The sequence below is a fragment of the Spea bombifrons genome, chromosome 10 (genome assembly GCF_027358695.1).
Source record: "Spea bombifrons isolate aSpeBom1 chromosome 10, aSpeBom1.2.pri, whole genome shotgun sequence".
Lineage (NCBI taxonomy): Eukaryota > Metazoa > Chordata > Amphibia > Anura > Pelobatidae > Spea > Spea bombifrons.
In genome coordinates, this window is record NC_071096.1 from 18,821,622 (window position 1) to 18,847,074 (window position 25,453).

At 40.1% G+C, this 25,453-nt stretch overlaps 1 protein-coding gene across 1 annotated transcript in view; it reads right to left on the bottom strand.

Moving 5' to 3' along the window:
• The window catches only part of PLCB3 (phospholipase C beta 3), a 117,328-nt gene extending 93,725 nt beyond the window's left edge, over positions 1–23,603 (bottom strand). Inside the window, exon 1 of the mRNA XM_053449026.1 lies at positions 23,426–23,603. Coding sequence (XP_053305001.1) covers positions 23,426–23,524 — 99 coding nt within the window. The 5' untranslated portion in view covers positions 23,525–23,603. The remainder of the gene's footprint in view (positions 1–23,425) is intronic.
• Between the last annotated feature and the right edge of the window lie 1,850 nt (positions 23,604–25,453).

Consider the following 25,453-nt stretch of genomic DNA (forward strand, 5'->3'; position numbering starts at 1 on the left):
TACTGAACACATATTGGTGGGGTTGTTAGACAGGGACACTATACCTGAAGTACAACTTGCGTGAAAAAAAGGCTGGTGGTAAAATTAGTGCATGGAAAGGGTTAAAATACCAGCATTTCAAATACTTTGGGGTGTCTAGCTTTCAAGGATATTTTGTTTGATGGGGTAAATTGTATTGGCCGGCTTTAAAGATACCTGAAATAGGATATGTGGGGCAGACTTTTTGACAAGTCAAAATTCCAATTTAAAAATGCACACCTCTCAAAAGGGGCCTTTTAGTCCCCGAACAACCTAACAAACCCATGTGGGGTATCACTGCGCCTAGGAGATGTTGCGGAACATATATTGGGGTGTTGTTTGGCAGTGACATATACCAGGTGCGGTAACTTTATACATCGAGTACAACGTGTGTGTAAGTACCGTATATTCCGGCGTATAAGACGACTGGGCGTATAAGACGACCCCCAACTTTTCCACTTAAAATATAGAGTTTGGGCTATACTCGCCGTATAAGACTACCCCTCTACCCAGCATACAACAACAAGCCAATCACGGCAAGCGATGTACCTTACCGGTGATTGGCTGGTTGTTATACAGACATATACATACATACACTGCCCTTACACACACACATATATATATCTATATATATACACACACACACGTATGTGTATATATATATATATATATATATATATATATATATATATATATATATATACACACACACACACACACACACACACACACGTATGTATATATATATATATATATACATATATATATATATATATATATATACACACACACACGTCTATATATATATATTTATATACACATGCCAGCTTACAAACACACAAATACCTACACTGCTCTTACACACACCTGACCATACACATACACTGACCATCTCACACCAACACACATACACTGCACTCATACCCCTTTCTCCCCATCTCTTACCTTTCTCATCTTCTATCTTCTTTCTTCCATCCAGTTGTGGGAGCGCGACATCTGTCATTTCAGACCTCTGCTTTACTGCTCCCTCATCACTACGCGCCGGCAATTGATACCGAGCGCCGGGACATGACGTCATCCCCGTGCTCGGCATCAATAGCCGGCGCGTAGTGATTAGAGAGCAGGGAAGCCGAGGTCTGAAGTGCCAGACCTCGAGCTCCGTAATGTTGGGCTAGTTAGAGGGAGGTCGTGATCTCCCCAACCAGCCCTGCTGATCAGGGCTAGTTGGGGAGATCACGATCTTGCACCTACCTCTGCGCGGCCCTGAAGACCGGCCCAGGGGAGGCGGCTTCTCCACTCGCCCCTCCCCTAGAGAGTCGTGGCTTCGTGATCTCTCCGGCTGGGTAAGCACCCGGTACTCGGTTAGTACCCGGCATATAAGACGACCCCCGACTTTTGGGAAGATTTTCTGGGGTTAAAAAGTCGTCTTATACGCCGGAATATACGGTAATACAACATTTTTTTACTACCATAAACTTTGGCAAATGCTGATGGTATAACTAGTACATGGGAATGCAATTAAAATACCAGCATTTGAAATACCTTGGGGTGTCTAGTTTTTAAAAATATATGGTTTGATGGGTAAATTGTATTGGCCGGCTTAAAAGATACCCGAAATAGCACATGGGGCAGAATGACCAGCTTCGGGGGAAAAAATGGTTTTGAAATAGCAAAACGCTACTGGTACTTATTGCCCCATAACGTGCAGAAAAAAGCAAAAAACATTGGGTATTTCTAAACTCAGGACAATTAGTAGAATCTATTTAGCAGGTTTTTTCATTAGTTTTTGCAGGTAAGTTAATTTTTTTTTTTAAGTGAGAAAAAGTCATTTTTTAAACAAAAAGAATCACCATATTTTATCATTTTTTAATAGTAAATTAGATGATATGATAAAAATAATGGTATCTAAAGAAAGCCCTGTTTGCCCTGAAAAAAACAATATATAATATGTGTGGATGCACAAAATGAGAAAGAAGAAAATTACAGCTAAACAGCAACACTGAAAAATGTTAGAAGAGCCACTGTCCCAAAATGTACTACAAGTTTAATATTCCTATTTTATGTAATCTTCTATATACCGTATTTGCTCGATTATAAGACAAGGTTTTTTCCAGAGCAAATGCTCTGAAAAATACCCCTCGTCTTATAATCGAGGTCGTCTTCTAATCAGACCTCATTCTGCTTCGGCCGTGCTGCTTACCGGGCTTTGATCGCGAGCAGCGTCTCTGCTATTAGCAGCAGGAGAACAGGAAGCTAGCACAGTCCTCACATAATCTACCTCCCCCCTCCTTCCTCTGGGGGGGGCCAGAGAAGTTGCTCGCACAGCCGGGCCCCTGCAGAAGTCTGCGAGTGGGAGATCTGCAGTTCAGGTAAAGGGGTGGGGGGTTTGAGCGTGTGTGTGTATGTGTGTTTAATGGAATGAATGAGTATTTAAATGTTTGTGAATGAGTGTGTGTGTGATAGCATGGATGTGTAAGGGGGGTGGGGGTGGTAGCATGGCATAGGGAGGCTGTAATCACACTTCTTACATCCCCAGGTTCCAGCATGTACTGGCTGCCTTGGCTTGATAGAAGTGTGATTGCTGTTAGCAGTATATATATATATATATATCTCCAGAAATGCATTTTAACCCCCTATATGCCACTCAGCCCCATGATATGCCTTTTAACCCCCTATATGCCAGAGTGGCATATAGGGGTATAAGGCATATCATGGGGCAGAGGGGCATATAGGGGGTTAAAAGGCATATCATGGGGCATATACTGCTAACAGCAATATCATGGGGCACAGTGGCATATAGGAGGGTATAAGACATTTCTGGAGGCAGAGTGGCATATAGAGGGTTAAAAGGCACATCATGGGGCAGAGTGGCAAATAGGGGGGTATAAGGCATTTCTGGGGGCAGAGTGGCAAGCCTGGAGGCAGATGTGCATAACTGGGGGGGGCAGGTTGGCAAATAAAAGGAAATAAAAAATATATTTTTCATAGCTTTTATTAAATATGAAAATTAGTTTACATGAATTAATATTTACTAGTAAAACTTTTTTCCTATAGGGTAGTCTTATATCCAGGCTTTTTGTTTTTTTCCTAAATTAATATTTTGATTTTGGGGGGTCGTCTTATAATCGAGCAAATACGGTATATTTCTAGATCTAAAAAGGTTATCTGGTTCTTACTCCATTCACTTTTAAGTTTTATATTCCAACTATTCTGATTCAGCTATTCTAGGAATTTTGTAAGGTCTTTTTCTTTCCCTTTCCAAATTGTTAATATATCATCTATATATCTCGAAATTGGATAATATTATTGGTCCAGATGTGGTCTGACCAGACATATTGTTCTTCCCAGTTTACGCATAAAAAGCGTAACTGGGGTCAAATTTCGTTCCCATCGCTGTACCTTTTTTTGTAGATAGAACTGGTCCTCGAACCAGAAGAAATGATTCTTTTAAAATCAACTCAATGCCTTCTATAATGAAAACCCTTTGCTCTAAAGGTAATTGACCTTTTTCATTTAAATATTTATTAATGGCATTCAATCCTAGAGAATGCTCTATATTTGTGTACAATGCTCGTAATCAGAAAAAAATACTTCTCCCATTTTATGGTTTCTAATGTTTTTAAGACGCCAAGTGTACCTTTTACATGGTACCTCCCTTCTGTAACATATGGTTGTAGTATGGTGTCTATGTATTTGAATAGATTACATGTTATGGAGGTGCCCTGATGCTTTTATGTATTTTCTGTAATGTATAAATTAATGGCATCTTAGGAAATGTGATTCCTTATGAAATTGTACTCCTTTTGGTTTAGAATGCCACTATCTCTTCCTTTGTTAAGGAAAATATCAAACTCTCTCTTAATTTCTGGTAAAGGATTTTCAGTTAATCTTTCATATGTACATGAGTCTGATAATTGGCTGTGGATCTCATTAAGGTATTCGGTTTTGGATCACCAGACCACCACCTTTGTCGGCTGGCTTGATCACTATCTCTGTGTTGGTCCTTAATTCTTTCAGAGCATTTTGTTCCTTTCTGGTTAAATTATGATTTTTTTTCTTATTGTAAAAATAAGTATTATCAGGTCTTTCAATACTATATTTTCAAAAGTAGCAATGGGGCCTGCTTTTTGGGCTTGGGGCATGAACTTGGATGGGTTTTTTACATTGGTGTGGAAGAAGGGATCAGAAGGTTCACCAGCTTCTATTAGGGGTTTAGGTTTGTCTTTGTTTTCCAGGCTGAGGTAGAACCATAAATTTATTTATGTCTATAAAGGTTCAAAGTGAATCAAATCCTCTTGTGGGGGCAAATTTTGGACCCTTCTTCAGTACAGATATTTGTGCTATTGTTAGGTTAAGGGAAGATGGGTAAACCTTTTGGTTGTTGTGGTACTGTTATTTCGTTTGTTTTACTTAGATTCTTCCCTCCTCTTCTCCCTTTAGATTCTGAACATCGTCTTTTTTCTTCTTGTTTGTCACTAACCAATTTTCTAGGCCACTTCTCTGTTCTTTTGGGAGCACTCCTAAAAAAATTAGTTTGTGATGGGCTCTGTTGTTCCCTTTCCCCGAGTATGTTGAATCTGTTTATGACAGGTGATTGATAGCTCGGTAAATTATTCTACGTTGTAGGCATAGTATTGGTTTGTCCTGAAGTTCCAGGGTTTACCTCCATGTCTATCCTATTATGGTTATTATTAAACTGGCACAATTGGAAGCCAGTAATAAATTAATACCTTCAAGTTCAATATATAGAGATATAAAAGAAGTTCAATCTAAGATCAAAGAAAGATTAATAGAGAAGACTAACGGAAGCTTATTACTTTTAAAACAGTATAGCAGCAACAGGGGTAGTAAAAATGTAACAAATAAAATTAAAAATAGATCTGCTAAAAATAGAATTAACAAGATTGTGTTAAATGGTAAATCTTATTTAACTCCAAAACAAATCAGTGAAGCTTTTAGAGAGTATTATAGTACATTATATAATTTACCAATAGTAAAAAAAGATAAACCACAGATAAGTTCCTTTCTTGATACTTTACATTTACCTACACTCTCTAACGCAAAGCTAGCGTTTAAATTTACCTATCCAACTTTCTGAAATAAGTACTATTATAAAGAATTTACCTAAATTTAAAGCTCCCGGCCCTGATGGGTTTTCAGCTCCCTTTTATCAACTCTTGGATTCAATTGTCTCCCCTTTTCATTTTAAGAGCATTTATGGAAATTCCATTAAGGAAAAATTTTTCATCTGAAATGTTACAGACTATGATAACTCTCATTCCAAAGAGTGGGAAAGATTTGAGCAAAGTTACAAACTACCGCCCTATTTGGATTTTAAAATATTCTCTAAAATACTAGCTGATAGACTAAGTGCTTTCATGAGAGATTTAGTCCACCCGGACCAAACAGGGTTTCTTATTGGCATTAGTGGTGAGGACAAAAAAATTGTAGGACACTTGTAGGACTTTAAATCTCATTTACGAATTACATACTACTAGAACTTCAGCCGTTTTCTTAGCTTAGACGCTGCAAAGGCTTTTAAAATCGAGTAAGCTGGTCCTTTTTAGAAGAAGGACTAAATTTGAATTCTACCTGTTTTTCCATTAACAACGGCACAAGACAAGGATGCCATCATGCTCCATTATTGCACGCCCCCTCAACTGAACCTCTTACAACGCTAATACGCCGCTCGAATAAAATTACTGGAATAATAACTGGCCCTTATGAACATAAAATCTCTTTATATGCAGATGATATCCTTCTTACTCTAGCCCTACCTGAAAACTCACTTGCGGAGACCTTGAAATGTATTAATGAATATGCATTATACTCTAATTACAAACTGAATCTAGATAAATCACAAATTATTAATTTTAATATGGATTGTTTCCGGTTTGAGGAAATTAAAACTAAGATTGCACTCTCTTGGGGGCAAAATTATATTGATTACTTGGGCATTAGGATATACCAGAGCATTAATGATATTATAAATAAGAACTATACGAATCTTTTAGACTCCTTCAAATCTCAACTTACTGAAAAAAAAAAAAAAAAAAAGATTAGAAATCTCATGGCTGGGTAGGCTAAATACATTAAAGACGTATGTTCTTCCAAAACGGATCTATTTATTTAGAGTTATTCCCCCATTAGTCCCATTAAAAATCTTCTATCAATTTGAAAACTAATGTCCTCATTTGCGTGGCTAGGTAAAAAACCTAGGATCTCACGCTCGATACTTACTAAAAGTCTCTCGCGAGACAGACTTAATTTTCCCAATGTACACAATCTTCACCAAATATGTACGTTTGGCCACTTCATAGCTTGGGACATTAAACGAGAATCTGATTTGCCTTCGTATAGTTATGAGAAGTGGAAATGCCACAATTTTGACCCATTCTATGTTTGGTTTAATATGAAAGCTATAAATGAATTAGAGATTTCCAACTCTATCATTTTAAATATTTTGACTAATATGATTACCTATAAGAAAAAAATTGAACCTTGTTCTTTATTTACTCATTTAGAAGTCTTGCAATGGCTGATAAAAGACATTGGGTTAAAATCTTGGTACTACTACAATTGCAGACATTTGGTCCTCTTCAGATTTGGCTTCTTTTAAAGAATTACAAGCCAAATAAACTCTCCCAAATAAAGAACTTTTTTCCTATTTAAGGGTCAGAAACTTTATTAAATGCAATCCGATGAAAACAGATTTTGTGCGAATCATGGAGTAATATAAGGAAAGCGATACATTGCATAAATCTGCATGAACAGTACTACGTTCCAACATCTATGCGTAAAATGTACAAATCTACTTCCAATAAATGTTGGAGATGCAATTTAGAACCGGGGTCTATGATACATATTTGGTGGAATTGTGTTAAACTTTTTAGCATAAAATCTGAAGTCAATCAAAAAATGAAGCAACCCCCAACATGGTCCCCGGTTCTTACTCAAATAAACTATCAATATAGAATGGAGAAACACTTTTTTAGAACTCACAATAGTATCAAAAAATACAATACAATTTGGCTTCCATGGCGAAATACGATCTCTGCAATTGGCTTAACTTATTAGAGATTTCCTATATCCTTGGCAATTATTGCTACTTTACTCCTCCCTCCCTATGCCTATGCACCATACTAAATGGTAATTATACCAATTTGCCGCACTAACACTATGCACACATACACACTCATTTCAGCACTACAATACAGTAGACACTAGCATATACATTTACACACACACACACCGATACTACAGTATACACACACTCACAGACTGACTCCAGCACTACACATATAAATACTGGCTCTGGCACTGTATATACATACATATGCATATATTACTCCTCCCACCATCAAGTAATTCACATTATGTGACCCTGCTGGGAGCCTCACGGCACCCTCTTCACTGTGCCCCGCAGCAAAAGCCGGATTCACAATGGTAGCGCTGGTCAGTTTTTACCTCCTTGTCTCACAAAGCCACGGTTTCTAGTTGTCATGGTAACCTAGTGTCCAGGGTTTGTCAACTAAATTAGTTCCCTTATTTTAAATTTTTTTTTTTTAATTTTCTCTACCATCTAGAGCATCTTTGTCTATATTCATAAAATAATACCACATGATTATTATGCATTTCATTACTATCTACACACTAGGGCTGCAACAACTAATCAATAAAATCGATAATGAAAATCGTTGCCAACGAATTTCATTATTGATTAGTTGAATCGATTTTTATCGATTATAAAATGAGGTTTTTTTCAGAGCTTTCAAAAGCTCTGAAAATACCCCTCATTATATAATCTGTTTAGTCTGACTCACAGCAGCAGCTCCTACTTACCAGTCCCTCCCTGTAATCACTGTGACAACTGGCCCCGCCCCTTCCTTCTCCCAGAAGGCCAGAACCACATGGCTGTGACATTCATCTAACTGTAAGTATAAAATTAATATTTGGGCTGCTGAAAGTTAGGGGAGGTGGGGGTTAATTTAGGGGCAGTTATGGTTAATGGGGTGTTTAGGGTTAATTTAGAGGCAGCTATGTTTAATGGGGTGTTTAGGGTTAATTTAGGGGCAGTTACGGTTAATAGGGTGTTTAGGGTTAATTTAGGGGCAGCTATGGTTAATGGGGTGTTTAGGGTTAATACAGGAGCAGCTGTGGTTAATGGGGTGTTTGGGGTTAATTTGAGGCATTTGTGGTTAATGGGGTGTTTAGGGTTAATTTAGGGGCTGTTGTGGTTGATGGGGGTCTTTAGGGTTAATTTAGGGGATGCTGTGGTTAATGGTGTGTTTAGGGTTAATTTAGGGTAGTTGTGTTTGATGGGGTATTTAGAGTTAATTTAGGGGTAGTTATGGTTAATGGGGTGTTTAGGGTTAATTTAATGATGAGGACTGAGGGTTAATTTAATTAATTTAATAAAGTTAACTTAAGGCACAGTTAGAGGTAAAGGGGTACAGACTAAAGGGAATCTAAATCCTGGGGGCAGTGAAGATTAACCCAGTACTTATTTATTAAAGTATGGTGTCAGTGTGCTGTGAACAGGTCTGTGACTCTATAAGGGCACTATGAGATATCTGGGGGGGGTATAAGGCATATCTGGGGGGGATGGAGTGACATATCTGGAGGTATACGGTATATAAGGCATATGTGGGGAGGGCAGCGTGGCATGTCTGGGGACGATGGAGTGGTGTATCAGGGGGTATAAGGCATATCAGGCACAGTGGCATATGTGGGGGTAGAGTGGAGAGGTATATGTGGGAGGCAGCGTAGAGTGGAATATGTGGGAGGCAGCGTGGCATATGTGGGAGGCAGCGTAGAGTGGCATATGTGGGAGGCAGCGTGGAGTGGCATATGTGGGAGGCAGCATGGAGTGGCATATGTGGGAGGCAGCGTGGAGTGGCATATGTGGGAGGCAGCGTGGAATATGTGGGAGGCAGCGTGGAGTGGAATATGTGGGAGGCAGCGTGGCGTGGAATATGTGGGAGGCAGCGTGGCGTGGAATATGTGGGAGGCAGCGTGGCATGTCTGGGAGGCAGCGTGGCAAGCCTGGGCTCAAATGTGCATAAATTGGGGGGGCTGGTTGGGAAATAAAGACAAGAAATGCATTTTATCAAAGTTTTTTTTTATTCTGTATGTATTTAACATCATTTGTTTATTAAATTATTTTAAATAAATGAAAAATGTACACTAATTTTTTTTATCCGATTTTTTAATCGATTAATCGAAAAAATAATCGGCCAACTAATCGATTATGAAAATAATCAGTTGCAGCCCTACTACACACTATGTTATTCTAGAAATTTTGTATGCCTTTATCTTGTAATATCCTGCCCCTTATATGCGTTCTGTTTTAACATATTTTGCCAATCCATTGTCCTACTAACAAAAAAATATATATAGCAGAATGTCCTTGTTTCCTCTCATTTCCTCTGTCCCTGACATATTTCATATTGTTACAAACCTTTAATGATGCCTAACTGAGTCTATTTTGGCAAAACACATAATGTTCCTAGATTATTTTGAAAAGCACTGAAGTTTGTATATTACCGTATTTGCTCGATTGTAAGACGACCCCCCAAAATCTGAATATTAATTTAGGAAAAAAAGAAAAAGCCTGAATATAAGACGACCCTACAGGAAAAAAACTTTACCAGTAAATGTTAATTCATGTAAACTATTTTTTTTAAATAAAAGCTATGATTGAGAAAACTATTTTGTTTTTATTTCCTTTTATTTTTCAACCTGCCCCCCAGTTATGCACATCTGCCCCCAGGCTTGCCACTCTGCCTCAGAAATACCTTATACCCCCTATATGCCACTGTGCCGCATAATATGCCTTTTAACCCTCTAAATACCACTGTGCCCCATGATATGCCTGTTAACCCTCTATATGCCACTGTGCCCAATTAAATGCCTATTGACCCCCTATGTGCCACTCTGCCTCCAGAAATGCCTTATACCCCTATATGCCACTCTGGCATTTAGGGGGTTAAAAGGCATATTATGGGGCAGGGTGGCATATAGGGAGGTATAAGGCATTTCAGGAGGCAGAATGGCATATAGAGGGTTAAAAGGCATTTCTGGAGGCAGAGTGGCATTAAGGGGGTTAAAAGGCATTTCATAGAACACTCTACCTACAGAAATGCCTTATGCCCCCCATTTAACCCCCCCAAACTTACCGGTGCTTCCGATTCCCCGGCGTGTAGCCGGGGCAGCGTGTAGACAACTTCTGCTGCAGCCGGAAGGAGGTGCGGTTAGCAGCGGAGGTTGTCTGCGTCCATCTCGCAGACTTTCCCCGGCTGTCAGTGAGGAGAGTTCCCTGCACCGGTGCGGGGAATTCTCTCTGACAGCCGGGGAAGGTGTGCGCGATGGACGCAGACAACCCCCGCTGCTAACCGCTCCTCCTTCTGGCTGCAGCGGAAGATTTCTACACGCTGCCCCGGGTACACACCGGGGAATCAGAAGCATTCTCTCTGACAGTCGTGGAAGGTCTGCGCGATGGACACAGACAACCCCTGCTGCTAACCACACCTCCTTCTGGCTGCAGCGGAAGTTGTCTACGCAAATCGCGTAGATGTCTACACGCTGCCCCGGCTACACACCGGGGAGTCAGAAGCACCGGTAAGTTTGGGGGGGCATAAGACAGGAGGATCCAGGTCCCCTGCAGCTCTGCGGGGGGATCTGGATCTTAGTCTCATAGTCAGACCTATTTGAGGTCTGAATATAAGACGACCCTGATTATAAGACGAGGGGTCTTTTTCAGAGCATTTGCTCTGAAAAAAACCTTAACTTATAATCGAGCAAATACGGTATATAATTTATTTTAACTTTATATACTTTATCATGTTAGATTAAAACTGATTGTGTATTAGATATTGTCCATGACTGTACTTGTTCTTCTCTACTTAGATCTAATGTTAGCTTTATTGAGATGCTAATACAATGAGGGAATTAAAACATGCATGGAACAGGCATAAATCTATCCTGAATCTAAGACGAGACAAAATGTTTCTACAGATCTGGTGACAGCTAAATAAAGGCAGGAAATCAATATTGTATACACCAGAGAACAGACCAGGAAGACATGTTACTGGTACAGCAGATGCTGCAGGAGTCAATGGAGGCATATGGATGCTAGGGTGCTAAACCAACAGGCAGAAAGCAAATTGCCTTATCTCTTTTACAATACAACCTGCATGTATGCTTACCAGAGCAGACTCCCGGGTGTCATGCGGGGCTGGCGGGGGACATCTACGCAATACGCATATACAACTTCCGGTGCCGGCACATCCGCTGAGTGCCGGCACTGGAAGTTGTATACGCGTGTCGCGTAGATGTCCCCCGCCGGCCCCGCAAGACACCCGGGAGTCTGCTCTGGTAAGTCGGGGGGGCAGAGTGGCAGCATATCTCGGGGTGGGGGGGGACAGTGGCAGCATATCTCGGGGGGGAGTGGCAGCATATCTCGGGGGGGGAGTGGCAGCATGTATATTAAAAAAAACGTTTTCTTTTAAAAAGCACCAAACTTTTAGGGTGCGGCCTATATACGGGGGCGGCCTATATCCGAGCCAATACGGTATCACATGTAAGCAAATTATAATTATAAAGTACCTGCCTTGTAAAACCTAGTAATTGAAAATGAAAAAAATAAGACTAAAATTGGATGGAATGCTTCCACCTTCATATACTCTTATTTGCAGTGCACCAAAAAGGACAGAAATTTTGATTAGAATGTTAATGTGTACTTTAACGAGACAAGACTTGGTAAGTTAAAAGCGGCATCTTGGTCTTCACATTTTCTTACATGACGTTACTGTCACATTTGTCATTAGTTTACATATAGCTACATAGTGATGGGATAAAAGAACAAACTAAGCCATCTTGTTGGGCCTTTTTAAATTGCTTACCAATTCTTTAGCATACCAGTGATCACCCAACAAGGTCTCTTGGAACTCTCACCAATTTTGGCGGTATCAGCATTGACACTTCTGGAAGAGAATGTCTGAATAGGACTTTTTACCAAGTGCAGTTACACAAAGTTCACTTAAAAAGCCTGATCTCCCATTTATCAGGGTAAAAATGTCCCTTACCAACTACAAAATACCCAGGACATACTGTTATGTCTTAGCTATTATTTGGGTGATTTTGTATGGGATGTAAAGTCATAAACTGGTTAAATGATACCCACTAGTTTTGCCACTATTCTTACGAAAACACTTTCCTCTTGAATTGTATTTAATCCTTATATATATTTGAATGGTTTTTTTATAATCACTCCCTCCCATTTGCACTTCTAAGGTAATACTAATACATTATTAGGGTTTGTAAGTCTTTCCTGGTTAGTTTTGTTAGTAAGATCACAACCAAGTTTAGCGGCCATTCTTTAAATTCTATCTAGTTGATGTCTTTCTGATGTTATGGTTTTCATCATCAGAAACAGTCTCTGGATGAGGAACATGACACACTGGCTTGGGAGACCTTAGCCTTCCAAAGAGGCATGCAACCTGGCCCAGTAGAACACAAGGCTTTCCTGGAGCCATATAGAGCACTACCCGCTGCTGAACTTGAAACAGTATATTAAATAAGGTCTCTGCAATTATCTACAGAGCAACGTTATCTTTTCTCCTGCTACTAATACAGTCTATCATTCTACAGCATTTTCCCACTATTTCTGTTGCCCGTCTGCTAACCTCTAATAACATTAACAAGTAGTTGTCAGAGAAGTACCTCTAAGTCTGTATTCTGTTTTTTGGATGTTTGTGTACAGAAGAGGGCCCTGCTCTTGCAAGCTTATAGTCTATAGCAGGGGAGTCCAACGTGTGGTCCGTCGGACTTCAAGGTGCGGCCTGCGTGAGCAGGGTCGGGCTGGCACACAGAGATACTATTGCCGCTGCCTCTGCCGGCCGCTTAATGACTTTAAAGCAGCCGGTGTGCAGACACCATGCCGCCCAGTACCTTAATGAGGCTCTCCGTCCCGCCCCTTTGAAGATGCGACGTGACACTCAGACGGAAGAGTTCCTCGTGACAGGGAGAAGAGCATGTCGGAGGAGAGCGGTGATAGGTGGAAGGGTACCCATATGCAAAGGGGGGATGCCTTGCGGCAACAATTTAATAATACAAAAAGGGGCGGCTGAGGGATATAAGCACACAACATGGTGGTTGGGGAATCACATTTAAATCAATACAAAAGGGGTGGGTGGCTGTTTACAATACACATGGGTATGGGGGGGCATAACATTAACCAGTACAAAAGGGTGTGGGGGCATACATGCACAAAGAGATGGCTGGGGGCACAAATGCACATGGGGCAATACACAAGGGTGTACATTAATACTAAAGGGGACCTGGCTGGGGCATCAATACACAAGGGGGCAAACACACAAAGCAGTGTAGAAAGCATTTTTTTTATACTTTGTGTAGCTTAACCCATCCTTATGTGGGTGTCGGTGTGGTAGAACATGTCCTGGTGTGTGTGTGTGTTTGGGTGTCTGTGTTGCTGAGCCTGCCCTGGTGTGTGTGTGCGTGTGTCTGGGTGTCGGTGTGGAAGAGCCTCTCCTGGTGTGTGTGTGTGTGTTTGGGTGTCGGTGTGGCAGAGCCTGCCCTGGTGTGTGTGTGTGTCTGGGTGTCGGTGTGGCAGAGCCTCTCCTGGTGTGTGTCTGGGTGTCGGTGTGGCAGAGCCTGTCCTGGTGTGTGTGTTTGGGTGTCGGTGTGGCAGATCCTGTCCTGGTGTGTATGTCTGGGTGTCGGTGTGGCAGAGCCTGTCCTGGTTTGTGTGTTTGGGTGTCGGTGTGGCAGAGCCTGTCCTGGTTTGTGTGTTTGGGTGTCGGTGTGGCAGAGCCTGTCCTGGTTTGTGTGTTTGGGTGTCGGTGTCACAGAGCCTGTCCTGGTGTGTATTTGGTCATCTATTTCCTGGCACTTTACTTACTGTAGGAATAAACAGAACTATTTATATTTTACTTATCCAGAGATAAAACATCCTCCTGAATTTGTAGTCACTTCAGAAGACAAAAGTTTCAAGGCCCAGAAATCAGTGAGAGGAAAAGTAAAGGTTTTGTGTTATTTACTGTGTCAATCTGCATATTTTATGAAAAAGGATCAGTGGTACTAAATTGTTACTTCAGGCATCCTGTGTATGATGACTTTTTAGTGTTGTGATGTACTCCCAATCCCATCATATAATGGGATCTATCTTGTATTATTTGCCGAGCACTGATGTCATCTTTATTCAGTACACATCGATGCCGAGGAGTTCTATTTATTTCCATAGAATGGCCACCAAAATCCTCAGCGCCAGGCCCATCTTAAATCCAGCTTGTACCCACAGTGTGCTCCAGCCTCCTGCAGTTTTATTTGGCTAAACTTGTTTTAAATGGTTTGTGGACTGTTTTACAGTTTTAAGTAAATTAGTATCGATAGAATAACATATAAAAGTTGATCAAAAAACTGTTTGTCCATTGCTTCTTTCGTTATCGCCAAATTAACCCTGTATTAATATGCATGAAAGCTAAAAGGCCATATTTTCTCTGAAAAATTAGTCCGGCCCATGCACGCATACATTTCTGATGAAGTGGCCCACTGCAGAAAAAAACTTCAGTACGCCCACAGTCTTCTTTGCTACCTTTTTTGTATAGCTGTAGTGCAAAAAGCAGTTTTTCATTTAAGTGGAATTTACCACAATTATGATGGACTGATTACAAATTTTAGTAAGTGGTGTTGCATAGTATCCCATTTCTGACACATCTAATCCATCCCAGGCAGAATAGCGTAGATTCAAGGCTGATATCACAGCTTTTATTATAACTAAATTATTAATTACAGCATGTGGTCTTTATTAATCAGTGTAATTGTTTAGAGATATCTAGTTTAAAAGCTCATCTCATTAAAGCAGAGATTAGTGGCAGTATGTGGCAGTACTTATCTGATTAATTTATTAAATCCATAACCAGGACTACATAAGTTTATTTGGGGTACATAACTTAATAAAATGTACCTTAAAGTGTATGCACAATACTAGTTTTACACTAAACAGAGCCCCAGGAAGCGTGGGGCCAACACATTCCAAAGTTTGTGAGACAAGAAGAAAGGTTGATGAGTTTGCCTGACACAATATAGAGGTTCCAAACTGCACTTTGGACTAGTTGTTGCACATATCAAAGGTCTACAGGAAGTCTCACTTGGATCATTTAGTGTGCACATGACTATCTTTAAGATAAGAAAATAATAAAAGGAGTGAGCCAAATATTCAGATCCTTCTAATGTTTGGAAGGATTATTTATTTAATATATACCTTTTACCTTCATTTTTGTTTCAAGAAATGTCTACAGATCTAAGCAGGCAGAGAAATGGGCATGCAGTAAGCAGGAAATCCTTAATGAGCATCTAATTAATAAGGTTAAAGTCAAACCAAGAAAAATCTAGCACCAGATGCCCAGTCTACGGATTACTTGCAAATAAAAGGCTACTGAAAATTATGCTTCCTTGCTCAAAGTGGGATGTGGTAACACAGATGTACAAAAGATACACTAAACAATAATGATTACTATTAGACTTGTGCATTCGTATTCGGGCAAACATGTTCAGTACAGGTGTACTTAATTGGTTGATGGCAGAGGCGGCCCCTGCAGGTGACCAATAGAGTTGTTCGTACAGACATTTAAAATCCTGGCGCCAAAGCTGCTACATAGTGCGTACCACGTAACACAAAGAATGTACACAAATACTCGCCCCTGAACCAAACATAAGAGCGGGTGAATATACGTGGAATACGAAGATTTTTTCCCCCCACGAAGACGAACACGAAGAGTGGGCCGGTGCCCAAGTCTAATTACTATTGCATTTCTTATAAACATGGAAATATCCCAAGCAGGACAGCCTTGCCACAAGCAAGTCCTTGCATCTTAGTGCTAGAGATAAATCTCAGGCCCAATTGACTAAGTAAAAATAGTACTTAAGTTTTATGCTTTTTTCATTTGAAACTCTAAAACTGAGCACTGGTCATTTGTTCTTATATGGTTTATTAAATGTCATTGCTACTAGTAAATTTGGATTGTGTGCAGGCATAATAACGTTGTAAGCTCTAGAACCTGCCAACCTAGTTTAATGCCCACAAAATACTTTGTTTACTTTGAAAAAAGTTGTAATGAAACGTAGCCTGATGGATATAACTCTCTCCTTCGCTTTTTGGATTGAACTACCTTATCAGGGTTAATTGGTTGAAACACATTACGTCTACCACCTTGCTTAACGTGGACATTTAACTGGACTGTAAATCAAAGGTTGACTTAATTAAACAAGCAGGGTGCTGGGTTGTATATCTAGGAGGTATTAGTGACAGGAAAAGTGAGGTAATTCTGCTTCACAGATTTCTGGTCAGACCTCACTTAGAGTATTGTGTACAATTCTGGAGAGCCCATCTTCAGAAGCATATTGACATGTTGAAGACAGTTCAAAGGAGGGCTAATAAAACGGTAAATGGTTTGCAGGAGAAAAAATATCAGTGAGGGATCTCACTATGCATAGCTTGGAGGAGTGGAGAGAGAGGGGGGGCATATGGCTATACTGAATATAAGACAGGACCAAGGACTGAATATGAGTCGTTGCATCACGAAAAATTGAGTGATCAGGCTCCCTGTAATACCACTACACAACAGGCTGGATAAAGGATAGATTGGCACAGTACCCCATAGTTTCCTTCTGCACTGTGTTTCCTTTAAAAGTGAAGGGCCAGGACATGACATCCTATCCAGTAGGAAGGACAGTGTTAGGACAGTGGGCTAGCCTTGAACAGAGCCAAAGGTAAATACGCCAGGTTTCATAAACTTTGTACTTTTTCAATGACTGAATGCCAATTTTGAGAACTGAAACTGAATGTCTCATCTTATAGGTAACTCAGTACAAACTATATACAATGGTCATTTTAGCTATAATGAAGACTTTCTAAAACCCATTGAGTTTCTTTGAAAGAACGAAGCTATATCCTTATGAATGTCTTAATTATTTCATTATAAGATAAGAGAAGGTTAGGGAAGTTTTCTAAAGCAGTTGTCAAATTAACCAACCAATTGGAATGAAAAAGGAACTTGGGTTCAAGTACAGTTAATGGGTGACCAGAAGGAGAGTTAGATAAATACAAGTAAAAGAATTGAGACTTTAATGAATACCCTCCTAATATATAGCCCCTGGGCGATACAGTACACTTATTCATGGGAATAAATAGTTTCCCAGGATGAGATCTCTCAGCTCTATGTGAGTATGTTGTAGTATGAATGGTAGAGATATACGGTACTGTTAGATATATGAATGACATTAATTGCAATCTATCTATTTCTACTGTCGAATATTCTTTAATTTTTTCATATATAATGGATGTAGTAAAAAAAAATTTTTGTTTCTCTTAAGTTTGATAAACACCGGTGTATATACTGTATTGTAACTAAATTCAAGAATGTTGTATGTTTAAAAAAAATTCTCCTTAAAAAAAAAATAAAAACAAAAAAAGAATTGAGTATTAAAAGATTAAAGAGTGCCATGAAGCAAACATATGAAGGTGCTCCTGATCTTACAAAAATGGTTGACATTTGCTATCTTTTAAATTAACTCTTACACCGTTCACAGCACAATCTAGGAAGAAAATATAGTTCTTAATATGACAAGTAGAAATACCATTTTCAGTGTTGGGGTACATAACTTCACATGTGGGCTGGTTGATTTTAAATGCCTGTGATATTTGTTCAGTCTAGCCCTGGTGTGCAACCACCATAAAACTGTTCCTATGGTGGCTACATTGCTCATTTAAACAGGCTTAACTATACTTGATCCCTCTTCTTTCCCCAAAAATAAGGTTATGTTTTTCTATTAGAAAAAGCTTTTTAGGCTTGACATGGACATGATCCATAGTTTGCTCCCATAGCAGACTAGCACTTTGTATTGGCTGATGGCATAGTAATGATGTAATGTGGGTTTATCGCATGGGGAGAAGCAGGCTGGTTTTATTAGAATGCTTGTCTGTACACGAATGTATGTGTGTCCATATTTCAGTGTGTATGTTTGTGAATGGGAAATGTGTGCGTGGAAATTATATGATATGAAGTGGGGTTTTTGTTGCACATATATCTACGGCATTTTGTATGTATCGGGCTAGTAACTAGGGCTGCAACTAACGATTATTTTCATAATTGATTAGTTGGCCGATAATTTTTTCGATTAATCTGATAAAAAAATGAATGTAAATTTTTCATGTATTTAAAATAATTTAATAAACAAATTATGTTAAAAACAAACAGCAGAATAAAAAAAAACGATAAAATGCATTTCTTGTCTTTATTTCCCAACCTGCCCCCCCGTTATGCACATTTGAGCCCAGGCTTGCCGCACTGCCTCCCACATATGACACATACCCCCACATATGCCACACTGCCCTCCCCACATATGCCACTCCACTCTACCCCAAGATATGCCACTCAGTCTTCCCCAGATATGCCACTGTGCCCACTGATATGCCTTATACACCCTGATATACCACTCCATCCTCCCCTGATATGCCACACTGCCCTCCCCACATATGCCTTATATCCCCTATTTGCCTTATACCCCCAGATATGTCACTCCGTCCTCCCCAGACATGCCTTATACCCCAGTATGACTTATACCCCCCAGATATCTCATAGTCCCCTCAGAGTCACAGACCCGTTCACAGCACACTGACACCATACTTTTATAAATAAGTACTGGGTTAATCTTCACTGCCCCCAGTAAACCCCCCATTAACCATAACTGCCCCTAGATTAACCCTAAACACCCCATTAACCATAACTGCCCCTAAATTAGCCCTCACCTCCCCTAACTTTCAACAGCCCAAATATTAAGAGCATTTGCTCTGAAAAAACCCTCATTTTATAATCGATAAAAATCGATTCAACTAATCGATAATGAAATTCGTTGGCAGCGATTTTCATTATCGATTAGTTGTTGCAGCCCTAATGGTAACCAGCGTACATCTGTGGCAACCACCAATGAGACGAAAATCTTTTAAGAGCGCTAGAGCGGAACTGTTACAAATCACTACCTTCCACAGGACACCTGCTCACGTGGACATTGAACTCTTCTGCTATTGCCTTGTATAGTGTTATCACCAAGGTGTTCCACTCCAGCCATGATATGCACTTTAATGTATATAATAGGTGCCTTTAAAATTTCTGTGGTGTCCCCACTTTAAATGCATGTAGGGGATTCTGCAGAATTCACCCTTTCCCCCCACACCCCTCCCTAGTTATATTACATGCGGGAGATTTGTTCAGCCAAACATAACTCCCTCAATATACTCACTTCCAGTTAGCTCCAGCACTGGATCAGTGAACACTGTAGGTGGAGGGCTGTTCAGACCACCGTGCACATGCGCAGAAAGCGCTCCCATTAATTTCAAACTGACTGCATAAAGTACTTGCAGAGTACTATAATATGACATTTTCTTTAGCGGGGCTGTCGGTCACAGTAAACCGTCTCTTTAATTTCTGAGCCAGTTAAAATGTTACAGTGATACAAAACATTACAAACTATACAGACAATTTAGATTAGAATATCAGTTAAGAGAATGACAAATATTAAAAGGGACCATCTAAAAATGGAAAATAAATATGATGGCTGAAGTGCCCCTTTAAGAACACCAAATAAAGAAAATAGAAATGTTTTTTAATTTACTGAGAATGTTAAACCTTTTAAGCGTGTTTACATTATGGGCCGTTCCTATGCAGATTCAGTGTCTGATTATATTCCTTTTTCCATTTGAGTCTGCTGCCCATTTCCTTATAGTCAGAATGATGACATTAAGTGGGCATCACTGCACCCTACTCCTTAACCAACAGAGTGACCCTGAATAAAATACACAAAGATAATCTTATTTAAAAATAAAAAAGATTTTTATACAAAAATGACATTAATATAAAACCCTATTTGACTTCATAGATTGATGTACCCGTCACTGAACATCCGCTTACCTGATTGCATCACAAAAAGCCAAGAGTGACAGATATCACTGTTTATATGTGTTAACGTTTATATATACATTTTTCCTCACATTAGCTGGATGTTTACTGTACGTCTCTCAGACAGTCTCTACACATAGCAAAACATGTTTAGGGATCCAGTCCTTGTAACTCAACAAGGTGAAGCTTCATTTATAAACCATGGCACGTGAAATCGACCATGTTAATATGACTATTGTGTCCTAATAAAAAAGAACCCTAAGAAATATAGCCTCCATCACATCTCATCAGACAAAAAAGGTTTAAAGGCTCCTTGATATAGTACAAGGGTGGTTATTGTAAATATGTGAAAATTACAAAAGCATTCCGAAAGAAATGGCAGTGACTGATAAAATCTCTTCTCTGTGGATCGCCTATGAAGCAGTGAAACCTTTTCAGAGTGAACAAAATAACATACTTTCAGAAACACCACTAAAAAGCAAACTCACAAAAATACTCAAGAGAAAACTCTTATAATCGAGGACGGTTCATTAGCTAGCTAGATATCACATATAAACAGAAATGCCAATTACGGAAGTACTTTAAATGCTTTCAAACCATACTTACCCTGCACAAAGCATCTTTAAAAAACACAATTAACAGCTAACATTTGCACTAGAATGTAATCTGTCAAGTCTACCTAAGTCATTAATTCAGCTATCCTTGATACGTTTAAGTAATGCACATGCTTTTTTTAAACTTCAGTGAAACAATGTTTGTATCACTGATACCCGGCTTTCTGACTTATGAAGGGCCACTTGCAATGGTTTCTAGTGCTACCCTCCTCCCTGCAAGCAGTACAGACAGGTTTACTACAGGACCACCCTCCTTGAACAGATTTACATGCCTGTTCATGCACGGGGCCATGAAGCTCTGCATAGGATTTTATGCAAAAACACTTCAGACCACTGGGGGTCTAGTATAATCCCATTAAAGGGATAGCAAAAAAGTCAAACTGATGTAATCGCTACGCAAATTTACAATACTACACAACAACATAAGAGTCATTAAAAATTCTGTAACTACAGGCTTACATTTATGTCTAAATAATATATTTATTGATGTCTCCATAGCAAATACAGCATGAATAAACATATGCAGGAGTATACAACATGAAATAACTGGATATTAAATTGTGCTGTTTTGTTGTTTCAGTTAGCATCTCAGTACAAAAGCAATTAAACTACAAAATGAATAAGGGGAAGAACAGCTAAGTTAAGATGAATGGTTACAAAGGTTGAAGGGGGGGTGGTAACTATAAACTGCTCTCTGATGACCTGTCCATTGCAAATAACAATAGGTCATCCATTTGGTCTCAAAGAAAGGAATTCTTTACCTGAAGCAGTAAAAAGGACAATAAAGATGTGGAATTCACCACCTACAGGGGTTGTGCAATTCAACTGATGTCTTTAAATAAAGGGTGGGTGAATTTTAACAAAAAAGAATATACAGTAATAGAATAGGTTTTAAGGACAGGAATAGTTAAATCTTGTTCATCGAGTGACAAATCAGACCGACATTTTGCAGGCATAAAGGTCCCCCTGTTGCCCTACCCAGGGCCCAAATCTTATACTGTATTAGCAGTAGGAAATTGCTCCATTTTACTTGATTTCATTAAGTGAGTTGAGATAGGCTTATAGCTCTTTATTGTTGTGAAAGGATTGTCTGGATAAACCGCAATGTGTACCAGGACGCATATTTGAATATATATGCTAAATTTGTTCAAAGGGGTTAATTCACTAAAGAAATAGTTGAAAAGATATTGGTAAAACGGTTGTGGTTTCAACTCCCTCAATTAAATAATAATTATGAAGGGCCAACACTGGCCTGTTCCTTTAGCAAGGAAGGGCTGAGCCAACCTCTGTATAACGCATGATTTAATTTAACCACAATTCTCCTTAGTGTAGAGACCCCAAAGCTAGTGGCCATAAGACTTCCAAATCCAATTTGGCACTATAGAGTTGGACTAAGTAAAAAGAGTACTTAGGGGAGAGATATGCTGCCATTATAGCAAGGCAGATGAGAGGGTCTGTTCTGAGCACATCTGTATTTAATCAGCACACCTACCTATATCTGCACTGAATACGATGATGAGCAAAATTGGTTAAGATGGTATAGAACTATACTGTGTTAGCTGTGAAAGGAAAACAAGAATACTTTATCAAGAAAATAGATTTATTGGCTACAGGGCCTGTGACCGGGGACAACAAGGCGGTCCAGGCACCAGTGGCCGCATAAGTGTGGCTGACGGGTGGATATGAGAGGCCACAAGTTATGGTTTTATGCTCAGGCAGCTTGACACATCCAGCCAGTGGCCACACACTGGAGCAGCAGGCCGAGAGTGTATGGAGCGATGTCGGCCAGTGGCCCATTGGGTATTTACCTGGTGTGCCAGGTGCCCAGTCCCGGTCTGATTGGCTAATTTACTTGGCATCAAAATACTTACTGGTAATTATTTTATTCAGTTTTGTGAATTCCTCATGGATTTATACAGACACATTCTAATACAATTTAATTACCCAACTATGAAATGACATTTAGCAAATACTTCATTTTCTATCTACGGGTAACTTGCGTCCGTTTACACGGAACGTGTGCCACAGGGAAGGAAGCACTTTTATTAGTGCCAGTAATGAACACAGAGCACATATAGAATTTATACCAAACACTTCAGGCTATTTCTAGTCCCCGCCCCCAGCAGACATACATTGGTCTCAAGCAGAGGAGTGACATTCACTTCCTCTCATTTCTACCCACTGTCAGTCTATTCAGGCGACCCCCTTTTGCCTCTGGTCATTTTACTGATAATCCTTAGAAAGCCAGCCACAGTTGCCTCTTCCGTATTTCTTTACACGGGCCCTAAGATTTGCCCTCATATGGAGTCCGCACCAGCGCTATTTATTCCAATACTAAGATAAGAGATAAACCGCCGTATAAACAGTTACTGCTCATCAGGTTAACTGTCCATTTACTAATATATATTGCCTGACAGGTCACCTAGTAATAGCATCACAGCTAAACAATTATCCCTACACGTTTTAACCCAGAAGCCACACATCAATCTTTATTTCCCCTAACTGCCTGACAGCTGACCTAGTAATAGCCCAGCAACTACTCGTTAGTATTTATCTATCAAAGATTCACCCACACCCTCGCTAAATCTGCGCCGATCTTCCGAGGTACATTAGTAATGAAACGCCCCCGAGATTTTCTAAGTATTAACAGTATTCACAGACATTCAAAGATTACCCAACTATCCGATTATTTAGTGCAGACACCCGTTTTTTCTGATCTACAGCAACCATTTAACTAGTACCCCTTAACTCAGTTATCTTCAACAGTCACTCATCAACTGCCCCCTCCCCTTCCCACAAACTTATCCCACTTCTCACCTCATCCCACTTGATGAACTTGCTGCCCCGGAGGAGGGTATTGGGAACCTGGACAGGCTCGAGCTGGAGGGAATGTACCCCTGGCCGGGCCCCCGCCATGTCTCGGAGACAGGGCTAGGGGTAAATACACGAGAATAAGATAACCAGAAAGGCACGGGGACTGACTAGGGAGAGGAGAGGAGAGGGGAGGGGAGAATGGAGCAGAGGGGAGGGGAGAAGGGAGGGGCATGGCTGCGAGAGAGAAGCGGGGTGGGGGGAGTCGAGAAGGCTGACAGACATAGTAGAGAGGAGAGAACCTTGTGGGGAATAGATTCGGGGAAGAGTAGAAAAGAGCGAGGCAGCCTGCTTACAATATTTTGCATATATATATATATTATATATAACACACACACATACAATTATTAAACTTATTACTTCTTTTTCCTGTCGCTTCTACTAATTTTTCTCCCCCGTTTTGATGAACTCAGACTAAATGTTTATCTCTTAGTCCATCCCCTTTCCTGTGCTTTCACCTGTTTGTACGAATAATGGTTTGGGGAGTATCCAGTCCTGTCACATTCCTAACATAGCAGTCTTCCTACCTCGATTAACCCCTTCTACAGCACACGCCGCTCTCCCATCATAAATATATCAGTTATAAACGAGGGTTAGGCGAACTTATCGGTCTTTTTAAAAGGGTGCTTAAGCAGTCGGCTAAAAAACCCTATCACGCTCAGCAGTGGTACTCCAGTCGTTGCTGACTCCTCCTCTTCTCATAGCAGACCTGCCTGCAGCGTGTTACAACTCTTATCATGCTCATAACTGTCACTCCGCGTGTTTCCTGATACTGCTCGAGACAGCCATGGTGCACTAGCGGGGACATTGCTGAGCTCACCACAATTTGTAGTTGTAGCTGAAATATAACATACTGTTTTAAAACAACAGTCTCACCCACTGGGTGTAACCTGTAAAAATGATTGAGGATAAAGCGCATACTGTAGGTTAAATTGGAGGGTATTTACCGCTGTTAACCAAGGAGGAATAGCGGCCTCCTTTTTACAGTTTCTCCCTTTTAGATGACCAAATGTAATCAGACAAATCTCATTTATCTTAAATAGTTATCATATGTAGTAATCGGCTGCAAATTGTTTACATGAAATCATTGCTTAAAGTCTGCAACCCATAGACCTCACCAGATGCTATACATTTTCCCTGACATGCTACTAGGCCTGTACTGCAATCATCTTCAGTTCCTGCTTGATTTGGGATATTTTTCTCTCAGTCTTGCCTTCAGCGAGTGAAACACATGCTATGTTAGATTCAGGTTGGGCATTATACTTGGTTGCGTTAGCAATATAGTTGTATATGTCCAAGCAATAACATTGCATTGTATTTAAGGGGGGTTTTGCCCTACGCCTGGCCCAGGTAAACGTCCCCAGCTTCGTACCAGACGTCACATACCTGCGTTCCATTATGGTGGCTGTGTGGCTGGACACAGGCCTCAGTAGGGAAAATTAGCTTTCTTCAAGGGCAATCATTGATCTCTCCAACCAGTAATTTAGATTTAAAGCATTCTGGCAGTGGTTTCTTTGGCATAAAAACTGCCAACCCTAGGTTTAGGCAGCCTCAATCATGGTTCACAGATGTGGTATGCTTTGGATGACTCTTGTGCTAGTTAATCTTCATCTTATATGTCCAAAAGAATATGTTTCAGTACACTATACTCTGCTGTTCAAAAGTTTGGGGTCACTCAAACTTTTCCTTGTTTTTTTAAATAAAACCAAATGTCCATAATAATAACATGAAATCAGGGCTGGACTGGGAATGCAAAGCAGCCCTGGAAACATTTGGACACCAGCCCCATATATTTTATCTCGTGGTCGAGCTCTTGTACCCACATGCAGCACTCATACGTACCTGAGTCACACTATTTGCCATCCAAATCACTATAAATCATTCATTTTTATCACATTTGTATTAAAATCCAAGAAATGAAAAATGTTAAAAGGCCCAAATTAGTTACACAGATTAGACATAATGGAATTATGC